General features: G+C 41.3%; 1 protein-coding gene across 1 annotated transcript in view; it reads right to left on the bottom strand.

The window, feature by feature from the left end:
* Positions 1-12,163, bottom strand: part of PAPPA (pappalysin 1) — a 254,468-nt gene extending 242,305 nt beyond the window's left edge. Inside the window, exon 1 of the mRNA XM_075519671.1 lies at positions 12,115-12,163. Within this exon, the coding sequence (XP_075375786.1) occupies positions 12,115-12,148 (34 nt within the window). The 5' untranslated portion in view covers positions 12,149-12,163. The remainder of the gene's footprint in view (positions 1-12,114) is intronic.
* Between the last annotated feature and the right edge of the window lie 2,778 nt (positions 12,164-14,941).

Genomic DNA, 14,941 nt, shown 5'->3' with positions numbered 1-14,941 from the left:
AAAGAGGTCAGGACGAAATATTAATCAGTAATAGTTTCACTCCCCTTTTATAAATGAAGAGTATTTCTCTAAACCAATGTTTCCTCTCTTTATCAGCAGCTGCGTTACCAACAGATGCCCGACCTCAGCTTTCCACCTGAACAACAGAAAGTCTCAAAAAACCAAATTTCAGAATAGGATACATTTCGTAACCAAAACACACAACAGCAATAGGGGAAAAAAACCAGAAGCACTTGCTCACAGTAATAGCTATTTTCCTTTCCTCTTAAAGCAACACAATGAAGCAATTACTGTACGCTATACTTCCATGAGCTGTTTCAGCCAAAGCAAGTGGCTGGATGGCTTGGAGGGGGCTGGAGGTGTGGCACAAGAAAAAGAAACAACTCCTACCAGATATGATTCACTAACAACAAAAACATCCCCATGGTACCTCTTACTTTTCATAGGATGAGGACAGGTTTTCCACCAGCAGGGTTTTCCGATTAGAGGAATTTTTCTGTAATGGGATTGATGACATAGGTGTTGGTATGAAAATAGGAAGGACCTCAAAGGTTACAGCTAAGCTGGGAGTCTCCTTGTACCTGAACTGTTGCAGATTCTCAGAAAACTCCTTGTGGTCTCAGGAGGATGTACCATATGGGAAACCCTTTAATTTACTTGAGAAAGGAGAACACATTCATGGGTAATTATCTCTCTGGAATTACACTGAACAGAGACTATATGAATAAACATAGAACGGTCCTTGTTAGGCAAGCCATCACGTCTCACACAAACACGCACCATCTATTGCTGGACGCACGGGATGGAGAACCAACAGATCAGACCAAGGAACATCATATAAATTAGAAGTAGATTAAAGAACGTCATGTAAATGTGTTCTGTCCCCAGGCATCAAATTATGTTAATCATCAGACCCACTTTATACATATATATTCTAAAACATGTCTTTAGTTCTGATGGCCTTTGGCACACAGCTTGAGCATGAGTGTGCCTGTAAATTTGTATTTGTTTTAAAAGTATTAAAGGCAGAATTGGCAGCAACTTCTACATTTAGCTTGCTTGGTGCTTTCTTTTAGAAAAGATTCTTTAAGTCTTTTTTTGGAAACTTAAAAAAATTATGAGACACCCACTATAAAATTAAATTGAAGGACAGGCAGGTGGGAGAGAAATACTATTACCATTTTTCTCCATGTCAGCAAGCACTAATAGTTCAATGTTTCGCATTGTGACACATGAGCTTTTGGAATTGTCTCATAGAGACAAAAGTTTGATGAGACAGAGCTGAGGTTAGGCGTGTCGGAGGAATCCTGTGGAAGTTTTCCGAATATCCAGGTTGTTGTAGAGAGTCTGATGCTGCAACACTGAATGCAGTTAAAGGTTGTGTTGGTCTGACAAATTATTACATTACTATATAATATATTTAAAGCAGTATTTCAATATGAAGTTACATGTTTTTGCAACTTTGACTCGCGCATCAAAAGTTACTGCAGCTACTCGCAGCTCCCAGTGAGTTCAACCAGAGATGTGAGTGGTTGGTACATCTTAGAGCCAGACTTTTTTTAACCGCCAACCCGTGGGTAGTATTCCTGTAAACAATTAAGCAGATGATTTCTTCTACCCTACAGCTGTGCTACCACAGCAAGTGGAATGATCATTTTACACACAAAATGTGCTTGGGATGAATAAACAAAGAGAGGCATGAAACTAAGATACAAAATGTTAATATTGCCTATATTGCCTGACTTTTTTTTTTTTTTAATAGATAACAGAACAATGTCAAAAAGCATAAACAATAATTTAACTGCCCTTTCAAATTAATGAATCTGCCATAGGATAAAGTCCTATTAATACCAGATTTCTAGTAATGGATAAAACCAGACCTAGATAGAATAATTCATAAAAGAGAAACAATACCCATGACATTGGCAGGAATAATACATACTCTCAAAAAATGGCAGGAAAATTCATAAAACTGCTACAATAAAATAGCTTATAATGACTTTTATCTTATACAAATATAAGGAAATATAAGAAAATATACTAACATAAAAAATTTCAAACTAAAAGATGCCATTGCATGCCAACATTTATTTTCTATCCCATCTGAAATTGCTTACAAACTTTGTATACTGAGGAGTAGGAAAGCAGAGGAAATGGGAAAACATTTTCTTACTTTTTTCCTTTCTTCAAATCTCATAATTGTGATGGTATTTAGAAGAATGAGAAATTTCTATCACCCTAGTCCATTGATTATACATCAGTCCTTGTAGCCAAAACTTGACATTTATCATCCGTGGATATTCCACCCCAAAACAGGCATGAAAGACCTGAAAGATTCTCATGCAAATTACTACGTATGTCTTTTATACACTTATTACTGCAAATGGTACCTTAACTGAGCAGTAAGAATCACGCCTGCCTATCACAAACAGTTAAGAGCACATCATCTGCTAATGCCATATTGAAATGTAGCAATATGCAGCACTGTCTTAAAAGATCTACCGATTCATTGATGCTTATGCTTTCACTTCAATAGCAAATATCTGGTTTTGTCTCAAATAAACACATGCAAATAGAGCCACCCTTTATGTCAATAAATTATGGTTTGTGTACTTCGTTTTCATGCCAATGGGAATGATGTTGTAAGAAAAGTAGTTCGAGGATGGTCAAAGAGAATTGCAATTAATCTGCCAGAAAGAGTTATGGTAAATATTATTATTATGATTATTAATGATTTGTAAAGCGCTGTAAATCTCCATGACAGTAATTATGATGCTTTGTATATATAAATTTGGCATTCTGCATATACAAGCACTTGGGCTTGAACTCTTCCTAGATCATTAGGAAATTAGAGGTCATATCATCGGTCACTTGAAAAGTAATTTCCTGCAGATTTTCAGGCGATTCTCAGATTTATCCTCACTGTAAAAAGGTACTAATGATTTCTCCCCAGGCAAACAAGCTTACAGGGAGGCTGTGATTAACAGCCTTTTAAGTACAGTGACCCAGAGTTGCAGAAGACACAGAGAGTCTGGAACCCCGTTTGTGTCAGCCATAAGAAAAAACAGGGTGGGTAAAGCCTGTCAGGGACGAGGAGGTGGCAGGCTGAGGGCCCATGTTCTACATATGTTGGTAGAGTTTCCAAAGATAAACTGAATCTGTGGAAAGCATTAATCTTCAGGGGCCTCCTCTAGGCTATGTGTCACTTAATGTATTGAGAAAGGCAGTGGGATTGAAATGATCTGTTGTTCTCATGCTAATCCTCCGTGTGGAGGAAATTCTCCAAGAGAGGGGTCTGCTTCTTCCCAACTCCCTTTCTCAAGACTAAGACTCAGATCTTTGGAAATCCATGATTCCAGGTAGGGGATTCCCACAAAACATGACTTGCTGTTAAAAGAGGAAAGAGGCAGCTTCCCATCTCCTCTTGCAGGGAATCAATAACCTTTCTGCTGGCAGTGGTTCAGCTGCGTTTGGTGCTCTGCCCTCTTTTTCAGTAGATTCCTCCTCTGGTGATAAGCAAAAAGGACATTACAAGTCAATTCCATTGAAAATTAAACCCAAGTGTCCTCTGCTCAGCTAAATAAGCAGTTTCTGCAGTCTAAATGCCAGACAGAAATAATTCACCTATTCCATCTCTCCTACTAAAATGCCCTACCTTTCTTCCCAGCTAAGAGCACCGTTCCCCCGCACTTGTGGAAGCACCCGCAAGTGTGCTTGGGGGAACGGTGCTCTTGGCCGGGAAGATGTGCAAGATGTGCTTGGGGGAACATGCAGTTTGCAAATGCACATCGGAGCAGAGGTCCTGTAAAGGAATGTATGCTCGCAGGTTCAGCTGATGGCAGTGTCTGCGAAGCAAAGCAGTAACACTGATGTTAAGTCTCACTACTCAATGCTGGCTAAACAGGGAGTGCCCGAGCAAGCTGGGCCCTGACATGACATTATTTCTCTACCAAAAAATAAAAATAAAATAAAATAAAACCATTGGGAGTACTTCATCCTCTCTATTATAACTGAGTTCAATAGCCTTGCAATTCCAAGCTTTGGAGTGATGGCTTTATGGGAACATCAAAAGCAGTGAGCCTGACCAACCCTCCTGGATACATGCACACTTCTCCTACAAGGAGCCGCAAGCGGCTGCAGGCAGCGTCCATTGGGAGCTTCCCAAAAGAGAACCCTTCCTGAATTATGAGCGGGCCCACACACGCACACACTCAACTTCACAGTCCATTGCTTTCCCAGGAGCGGAGTCTGTGCTGTCTGCACCAAGGCAATATATCTCTTTATGGCCTGCCAGTGACTTTACAGAGAGATAAACAAAGCTTTTAAATCAAAAGGAGAGGGAGCAGAATAAAAAGTTTGGCACCCCACAACACGCGCCGCTATTTATTTTTTAACCCTTCGTGATAAACAGGAAAGCAAGGAGTTTCTTACACAGGATCTGCAACCAACGACCAAGGGAGAAACAGGAAACCCATGCATGGAAATTTAAAGAATTCTCCTAAGTTTGAAAATTTATGTCAAAACCTCTGTTCAGCGAAGAGAGGGTCTGCATTCATTTAAAATAATCTGAGGAATGGATATGACACTGGACCAAGCTATAGGATACGGCACTGAATTGAGCTGTAGGATAAGTGGTGTTAAAGTAGAACAGTCTGAATTTGCTGTTAACCAAGGATGTAACACTCTCTTTGCCTCACCTATATTGACTAAATTTTGAGGGGCAAGAAGGAACACCTACTTCATGTGCATAGCATCAAGAATGAGATCCTCATCAGGGTTGGAGTCTAGGGAGGTTCTGTGATGTAAATAACAGCAGCTCAGGACAGTATGTGATGATTTGGTATTATTTTGGTACTGCCAAATCATCACATATTGACCTGAGCCACTTTCCGACTGTGGAGCCTCTTGGGACAGGCCATAGCAAGTAGGACCGTAGCTCCATCAATGACTGGATTTAATCATTTTAGAGTTGAGTGGAAAGTTGAAATGTTCCAAGGAATAAAAATCTAGAGCCACTACAAGTTGGAAAACATCAGGAGGACCCAAAGCATTCTGGTCACTCATTTCTTTAAAAGGTTCATCATTTCCCTGCCCCACAACCTGTTTCATGGATCTTGGACATGGTTTGTATATTTGGTGCTGGGAGAATATCTAAATCCATTAAACAACACCTCTCCCTCTTCATACAGAGACTCTGACAATTCCTTCACCTTTTCACCAAAAGTGAATATGTTGAGGTTTCCCTTCATTCCCTCCTAGAAAACTCCTTCTGTCTGCAAAGACAAAAACTCCACTCATATTCCAAGAACGAGCCCAAATATTGCTCAGCAGCTACTACTGTACAAAAGTGAAAACAAAGCTTGTGGGGATAGATTTCACAGGACCACGTCATTCAACTTTAGGAAAAAAAAGAGGGTGAGGGCTTAGGGGTAGCCATTCATTCATGTAAGCCAGGATTTGCTCTTTTCATACCCATTAGACCAAGCCAGATGCTTTCAGATGTGTGCACAAGCTCTTTGAAAAGCCACCAACATGTACATGCAAAAAGGTTATCTGTGTGAACATGTACAGGCCAGTTCTTCATCTTCAGCTCCCTGTTTGCAGCCAAAAAGTCTTCTATTTACAAGCAAGGCAGGTTCTTTCACTAAAATTCTAGCCCATGCAAACCAATCTTACGTCCACCTTCCCAAATCCTAGTCCAAGCCATGCTGCTATAATAAAAGGCTTGCTTCAGGTCAGGTTCCTGCAATAAGATGATTTGCACAATTCAGAACTAGAATGGGGATGAAGCTGCAAATCCTTTCCCACCTGCCTGGATGCTCAGACCTTTCCCTCACTCCAACTGCACAGCAGCTGAACCTCACCAGCTTCAGTAGGGCTATTCCTGATTATACCTATGTAAAAGTCAGAGGCCAGAAGCCCAAACTCAGTCTGAAGTAAAACAGACTCTCCCTTCTGGCCATGACCACAAATCTCACCAGAGCAATCCCAGCACCTCAGCACAAAAAGCTGCTTTTCAGTATTTCTAGCTGCTTTCACAGTTCTTTTCCCCCTAAATTCGGAGTGCATAAAAGCAACCCCATATTCTTCTGATTTTTTTTTTTAATTATTATTTCTAGCATTTTGGGGTGTTTTTTTTCTCTGTGATCACAGCTGAACTTCCTACTGGCCCAGAGGGAGTAAGAGAGCAGTAACTTTAAATGGCCTCGTAGATGCAGCCATGGCCTCAAGCCAGCACTAATTTCCAATCTTGTTATGCTGAAGAAAGAGGGTGAAGGAAAAAAAAAAAAGGGAAAAAAAAGAAAAGAGGAAGAATAGAAACCAGAAAAACCAGAAATATCTGTTAATGTTAGTGAGAATTGGAAAGTCCTGTTGGTGGTTTCAGTGACAGGTTTAGGTTTCTATTAAAAAAAGAAGAAGAATTTGGAATATCTGTTTAAAATGAGAGTGAATATTTTTTCCTTAGACACAGAACATCCTTGTGACTTTCAGGTCTTTGCGTACTGCCGGCAGGATGGAATTTTACTGACCAAATAAAGCATCGTCACTACTTGAGTACAGCAAACATTTGTAAAAACATATTAAACATGTCATAAATTAACTGAATTTGGGAGCCTGTAAACACTCACTTGAACTTACAGTTCTTTGATTTCACCAGCATATCCAGATATCTGGATACCCAGAGGATCCCAAATTCATCCCTTAACCTGCAAAAGCATTGGCTTTTTAACTCCTTTTGCATTTTCTAAACTCCTTTGGGCCTATTTAGTCTACTCACCATCCCCTTCCCTGACAGTGGATGAAAATTAAGAGCACTGGGGAAAAGGTAACATTCTGCAACACCTCCCAAAAGCTCTCGCTTTCCAAACTCGGGCTTTTACCACTATTGGGGAAAAAATGCATTTACAGCAAGTGCTAGTCAAGACAAAGTAAAACTTTATACCGCACAAGGAACAGACGCAAATCAAAATAAAACTCCAAGAGGAATTTAGCAAGGAAGTATGGAGTTACCCACATAGTTATTTGGTCAAGAAAATGGAGATACTGTTGTAGAGAGTGGTGTGACCACAGCCTCCAAGAGTCAAGGCCCCAGGCCGGCAGCAGTGATACGCTCGGCTTTTATCCCTGCCGAAGCAGACATGGGACTGGAGCGCAAGCTGTGGACTGATGGAGAGGAGAAGCACCATTTCCTTACAGATTGGTCTCTACTACAGTTAGGTCACTCCGAGTTCCTCGGGTGAGGATGGCTGCACTGCACAATAACATCCTGTCGGCACAAGGCGACGGGACTAAAAGATGCTGGCAGTCTTCTAATTTGTTTTTTCCCCACTGTGTTGCCTCCCCTCTACCTGCAATGCACATTCAACCTTTCCATCCAGCAGCGTCGCCCAGATGGATTCAGCTTGCAGCCCTGCTCGCCTTATAATCAGGACTTCTGTGCATGAGCGGAAGGTAGGGCTGCAGCAAAACAAGAGTGAGAGTTCAGCATAATACTACAAACACAACACAGAGTTAAATCTAAACTAAGGAGGTCTGGTAGGTAGTCCAGATTTGGTCCAAAGGGAGTTACACAAAGAGGCGTAATATGCCCAAAGGTGTGAGGAAATGCAGAGAGTATAAAAATTAACAACTCATTCTATAATATCGAGTAAGGGACAAGGAAAAGAGATCCCCTGTCCTTGCACTTTGGTTTCTTTCTGTCCTGCGTTCAGACTTTCCAAATTCACTAGAGAGACTCTGACAATAAATGATGAACCTCTTTTGAGGTTGCATGTCTTGCATCCCCTGGAAAAGGCAGCAAGACACATTGTCTCCCTTTAATCTCAATAATTAGTGTTCAAGGCTGCCAGGCATTTTATTGCCTTAGGTGATGCAAAGCTGAAGCTACATTCCTCAATCAGGGCCATCAGATCCAAAGTTTAACTGTAGATGATATGACCAGTGCTAAATTACCCAAGGGCTGCCACTACAGCCAAGGAAACTGCTGCTACTGCTTTTAGTACAAAGTCTTCCTATCTGCCTTGGACAATCCTAGTGAGCACTAGATACAGACCTGGAAGCAGCAAAGCAGTAAAATATGGTCAGAAATAACTATAGCAGGAACTCCTTGGAACAGAGCTGTAGGGCTGATGGGACGATTAATGTTGGGTGACAAAGTGCTGCTTCGTTGTCAAAGACACACAAGCATTACTCCACCCACCGTTTCAAGTCCTCACTAGGAGAGCAATTTCCAGGCATCTAACTCCTATTGATTTCTCACTGATTTGAATTGGAATTAGTGCCCAGACAGCAGTCAAAGGATCACTTACGCAGTCCCTTAAGCTGTTATATGCATAAGGGACATTTAAAAACAGGGTGAGAGAAATATCTCAGGTGTCCAGTTCCCTTCCAAAATTGGACTTCATTTGCCTGCTTTCTTTCTTCTTGACTTATCTGGCAGAGAAAACCAACTAAAAATCTGGGCCAGCATGCCTAAACCTCCCACACAGGCACCTCACTCACCCTGAACCCCTTTGCACACAGAGACCCAATGCCACACGCAGAATGACAGCACAGAAGCAGCATTTCTCTCTTCTAGCAGCAGAATCAAGGCCAGCATGTGAACATGTGGCCTTAGGACCAGATGTTGCTTCCTAATGTGCACATGCATCTTTTCCCTCCAAATGTCGATTGCTCCTGTTGGTCTGATGCCAAAGATCCCCACATGAGACACGCACACCTCCCCTGGTTTTTTCACCTCCCTGCACTGGGGTAAGTTGGGAGTAATTTTTTTAACATCATAATAGCCCAGGTACAATTGTAAGTAAATCCAGCTCAGTATGCCAAAATGAATTGCAGGTTTAAAAAAATAATAATAAAAATATCAAAACACCCAAACAACAAAAATAGTCATAATTTCTCAGCATTTTATATCAGCTGTGGGCCCATGCAGAAACTGAGGCAATTTGGTCAAAAAAACAGATGTTAACTGAGGAGATGCATCCTGCACTGCAGGTCCTTGGCAGTAATGAACAAGCTGTGCTAAGAGTTTTGTGCATTTAAATTGCCTTTAGAGGAAAATTGTCCCTGAGAGTGAAGACAAAGGTATTTGGGCAGGGACCAACTCAGTTGCTCTTTGTATAGGATGCCAATGTCCAGGCATATAATTCCTAATTGCTAACAAAACAAAAAATTTGTTGTCAGGGAAGATCATGCTGTAGAGGGATTCTATGTGGGAGGATCGGGGTTATGTAGGTGCCATTCCCAGTCCTGCCCGGCACCCTTTAAAAGTCACTTGAACACTTTGAAGAGGCTGTTTCTGCATCTATGGAGGGGAGTCTGATCAGATGGCCTCGCTTCACCAGAAAGCTTGTGAGCCTCTTGCTTCGAGTGTGCTTTGAGATCCCCAAATGAAGGTGCTTGTTAAGAACAAACAAGAAGATAAACTACTGATGACCTGACTTTAAGCTTCTATTTGAAAAACAACACTGAGAAACACAAGAGATGCTGCCGTGCAAACAAGAGCGAATGAGCAGAGCCGCATCTATCACGAAGCCCAGTTCAACCAGAAGCTCACCTGAGGGCAGCAATGTTTCTGGGGGAGACACTTCTCTGTTTTTTCGGAAAGCGCCTGCACAGGTCTGTATTTTGCCAGGCTGCTCTGAGGCCATTGAGGAAAATGGTAATTGTTTTTTTTTATTTTTCATCTCTCCCCTACATCTCCCTAACAACCTCGTCTGCAGCCACATTCTATTTTTTCCCCTTACAATTGTTTCAATAGATTCTTTATGGTTTATGGGTTGGTTTTTGGTGGGGGTTTTTTTTTCCCCTCAAACTGAAGCCTGAAATATGCTCTGAATTAAGAAAAAGCTCCATGTCACTGGGGATTGGACTGCTGCTGAACTGTTCCTTGTGTGTGTGTGTGTGTGTGTGTGTGTGTGCATGTGTGTGTGCACAACCTCCCGGCCAAAAATGCCTCAGGGGCTCTCCCTAACTGTTGGGGTCCTAAAAAGGGTCCGTTTCTCCTGATTGGCCACCCTCCGAAAGGGCTGGGGGGAGAGAGCTTTCTCCACCCCCACTAACACCACGCTCCCTCTATAGCACATCTGTCCAAGCTTGCTCACTGCTGGCCCTTTCCTTCCCCATATGCTACAGGCATTTTTGGCCTGACTGAATCCTTAGTGCATTAAGCAGGAGGCCCCTGGTTCAAGAAATCTCCCCCACTTACAATATGTAGTGCAGAAGAAATGGCGTGTGCAGCGGTGGGGTGAGAAGAAGGGATCAGCAGCGCGGGAGGTGTGTGTGGGGAACATCTCGCCTGTTATCTTTATCAGAAAAGAAATACATTCACTGCAGGAAAGTAACACACAGCCTTGGCTTTTAACCTTTTGTGTTCCCCAGGCAAAGTGAGAAGGTGGGACTTTACAGAGGCTTGCTGCTTGTAAGCACCGATCAGAGATAAAGAGGTCTCCTTGGTCCGTACAGTCTCTGTCTCTAGTTAGGGTAGTTTATTCTGGGATGATGCAGCTGTGTAGCAAAACAACACACATGAACACACACACCCCCCAAACAAGAAACATTCTGGATATCACTTTGTTTGGTCCCAAGTTTAAAACTGGAATTTGGGAACTGGTCGGTGCAGCTGGAAATCGTCCCGTCTGGATCGTGCTGGTCCAGCCCTAGCGAGGGTCATGTGCTGGGGCAGCCAGCTACACTGCGCAACCTCCCTCAAACCTACCATCAGGCTACCTAATCCTGCATCTCAATTCCCAAGGCATGAAAAACGGCAATCCCAATGCTAAACACACACATCAGCGGTGAGGACTCAGCTCTTGTTACTTGGACAATTGCTTCCTGCTGCTCAGACACACAAAAGCAATGTGTAAGGGAAGACGGGGTGCTGTGAAGGCAGAAAAACTGCCAACCTCTGCTTCTTCTCTCACCTTGTCATTAGGGTGATCTCTAACAAAATTACTTAACTGCCGATGTACAGGTATGCCGATGTACATCCCTCACGATGCTGTGCCAAAATGGCCATGGGCATTTGGTGGTGTTGGTAGCCTTGTTGTGTCTCAGTTTCCCGTAACTGCACGAGCTGGGCTTCACAGAGGCCACAAGATCCCTGGGGAAAGGCAGATCAGAGTGGGGTAACAGGGTGCTGGACTGCCAGCCCCTGCTCGGCTGGACCTCACCTAACAGAGCCTCCCCACGAAGTCAGCACAGACCAGTCCTGAGGAAATGCTACAAAAGCATTTCAGGCTGAAAGGGCAGGAGTGTGTTTTGTTGGGGGGGTTGGGGTTTTTTTTCTTTTTTTTTTTTCCCCCTAAACAGTGTAATGAAATTTAAAATGCTGCCATTTTTAGGTATTTGGCCGCTCCAGAGGCCATTTCCATTTACTCAAAACCTGTATGCAACAACTGCGCTTACTCTACATTTATATCCCTTTTACACTTCTACGTTCATGCATGAAAAACAAATAGCATACAATAACATATATGTCCTTCCAGTCACAATTCTAGAAAGAAAGAGGGAAGACGGGATTACATTCTAAATTATCTTTGTTGCAGCAATGAGGTGTTCATCAGTCTCGGGAAGCTGTAGGTGTCTGGACCTCTTAGGCACTTTGAAAACCCCAGCGTCCCTTGACCTTTGTATCAAAAAGTCATCTGTGGTTTAAAACGAGAGGACTCAGTTTCCAGGAAGCAGTGTTCACCTGTTAGCAGCGAGCTTGGGAATGGAAAGTTGTATATGTACCAGTACTGCTTCCACTCGGTCACAGTTATCTCACAGTCAACTCTAAATAACAAATTAAGCCATGTAAAAAGCTAAGCACATTAAATACTAACCACAGCACAATGAAGAAGAAAAGTAAAACAAAGGTAGGCAAATGTATGAAAACCACAACACAACTGCCGAGGAAAACTACGATCGTACAGAACAACTACTCCCAACTGCCTACTGTCCAAATATCCAGAGATGAGACGGGGACAATGCTGCTCAAAACCTGAAGGATAATTTCAGCTGAAAGGGCACCTGGCCTGGAGCTTTTAGTTTATATAATATAGAATAGCCTTGATGAAAGTACTTAATCTACCTTATTCCTCACCTACTGTAAGAAGTGTAAGAGCCACTTACCTCGCACGAGTGTTGGATGAATAAAATCTTTCATGATTATAAGAACTTAGATGCTTCTACAGACTCATCCCTCTGAAAAACAGAGTAGACAAGCGATTAACACTCCATCTGCTTGCCAGTTCCTAATATTTTATTCAGTCTAATCTTTAAATGCACTTACAGTTACAAACTAAGATACAAGAGCCACAAGACACCCAAAGTCTAGCCTGTTCTCTCATACAGAGGGCAATACAAAATACTCCTAGACCATTCCTGACAGATGACTAACTTGTTTTTAAAGACCTCCAAAGAAGCAGATCCAGTAATCTTCTCACACAGCTTATTTTAGTACTGAACTAACCTTGAAGCTAGAAAGCTTTTTCTAGTATCTAAACTAAACCCTTTCTGCTAAAAATTATGCCAATTATTTTTCTCCTACTCATTGCTGCTATGAAGAATAATTCATCACCATTCTCTTTCTAGCAATGTTTTACATATTGGAGGAATGTTATCACGTCCTGTCAGTCTTCCCTTCTCTAGACTAAACAAATCCAATTCTTTCAATCTTTCCTCATAGGTTGCATTTTCCAAACCTCTTATCATTCCTGTGGCTCTCCTTTAGTCCCTCTCCAATTTGTCAAGATTTTTCTTGAACTGCACAACCAAAGCGGAACACGGCCAAGGCTGTATGAAGGTTGCCTGAAAAGCAAAATTTACCCCTTGTCTTTTACCCACAAGTCCCACTAAAACTCTCCGTTGCATGAGTTGTCTGTCCTGAAGCAGTTTTATGATGTTATATCACAGTCAGTTTATGACTTTCCAGCACTCTGCATCCTTAATTGTCTTCATTTTTAAGTACTGCTCCTCTTGCTAAGTATTTTCTGGTTTGCATTCTATTCTGTACTTGCAGTTATTTAATTAACTACTATGATTTGTTTTTATCACATTTCAAGTTGCTAATTTCATATAACCCGGTATAAAAATCATTCAGAGTTCTGCTTCTCCTTTCCAAAATGCTGCAATCCCACCCAACGTTGACCTCAGAAATTTTATTAGTATGCACTTTATGTCATCGTGCAAGACAGGCACTAAAGTACCGAGCACTTCCCAACCCCGGGCAGACCCTTGAGGGACCTCATTTGCCATGCCCTCCCACCTTGACAGGAAACTGTCCATATCTACTTTTTGAGCCTTAATTTACAACTAGCTGTGCCCCCACAATGTGGTAATTTGAAATAGAGCACATTTCTCTACTTTGACTATGAGGACACCATGAATGACAGCATTTAAAGCCTTACTAAAAATCAACAAACGTCATATCCACTTCTTGGTTTTTATTTACTAGTTCATCTGCCCTGCAAAGAAACTGTACTGGTTTGACATGATTTGCTCTTGACAAATCCATATTTGCTGTTTCTTATTAACTTCTTATTCTCTGAGTGCTTGTAACAGCTAATTCTAGAAACTTTTTGGGTATTGAAGTTAGTTTTACTGTTCCATAATCCCTCTGGTTCTCATTTTCCCTCTATTTAAAAATAGACCTTATGTTTACCCTTCCCTGGGCCTCTGACTCTACCTTGGTCATCTGTGAACTCTGAAAGATAATCTCTACTCACTCTGGGACTGTTTCAGCTAGATCCCAAAGTACTCCGGGGTAGATTTCATCAGGTCCTGCTGAATTGCAGAACATCTAAATTATCTAAATTTTAGCCAGCATAGTCTTTTGCTATTTTAGATGATCCCCTTGTTAAAACTTACTGCATTAGGATATAACCACAATCAACCATTTTTTGGAGAAGCAACCAAAAAAGGCATTGAATACTTCATTCTCTGTATCATTTGTTATTTCCTCTCCTTCCTTTTTAAGTAATGGACTAACTACCCTAACATTTGTTGGTTTTATGTTTGCATTTATGTTTTTAAGGGGTTTTGACTCAGGGACTGATTTATGGGGGGTAAAGTAATGCACGAGCAGGATCTGTATTATCTAGAAACTCAGATACCATGAGCAGATGATGCATAATTTTTTTGGAACAAAAAAATTTGTAGCAATGGAACAAAAAAAATCTGTAGCGACGGAACATCTTTTGTCTCCTCTTTATTAACTCATAGACCCCAGATATAGAAACCAAACTGCCAAGCACCTGGAGTCGCTGCAATCCTCTGTGCATTTACAGGAGCTACTGAATATGCTTACAGGGAAAGCATATTCAGAGAAAGTTCCCTTACAGATCTGAGGCTTTTTATCTATTTCCAAGACGTACCTGAAAGCAATACATTTATCTCTTGCGTATACATCTTAACTCTTCTCCTTTTCTTTGAATTTCAGGCTACATTTGATTAACTCAGCAAAATATTTTGGTATGTAGTCGTTCTGGAACAACATACACAGAATAGATTATGATTATGCAGGGTGAACCAGATCACTGAACATGAGACAGATTAGCAGCTATACTAGACAGCCAATCTATTTAAGTCTTCTGCATTTCATTGTGATTTAATTTAATTAAAGTACTGTGGAGTTTTTTCCAGTGTATTACTTGAAAACAGGATTTCTTTTTTATCTGAAAGATTAGCATTATTACTTAAGGGTGTTCCTGTTCTGGACAAAAGTCCTCAATATTTTTGGTTAAAACTCTACATTTTCAAGAAATTCCAACTTCTAAAAATTATACAACTGATGAGGATGATTCTTGTTCTCCATCCAAAGCAGAAACACAAAAATTCTTAGAAAGTCAAGGTTAAAGACTCAGTGAAAGTTGGTGAAAGACTTCTTAAAAGAAAATTACAGGCCTAGAACAGAGTTATTGTTGTTTCTACTAGCAATATTAATGAAAAATATTTGCTA

The sequence above is a fragment of the Mycteria americana genome, chromosome 17 (genome assembly GCF_035582795.1).
Source record: "Mycteria americana isolate JAX WOST 10 ecotype Jacksonville Zoo and Gardens chromosome 17, USCA_MyAme_1.0, whole genome shotgun sequence".
NCBI classification, from domain to species: domain Eukaryota; kingdom Metazoa; phylum Chordata; class Aves; order Ciconiiformes; family Ciconiidae; genus Mycteria; species Mycteria americana.
The sequence above is the reverse complement of the archived record's forward strand: the minus strand, read 5'-3'. Positions and strand labels throughout refer to the sequence as shown.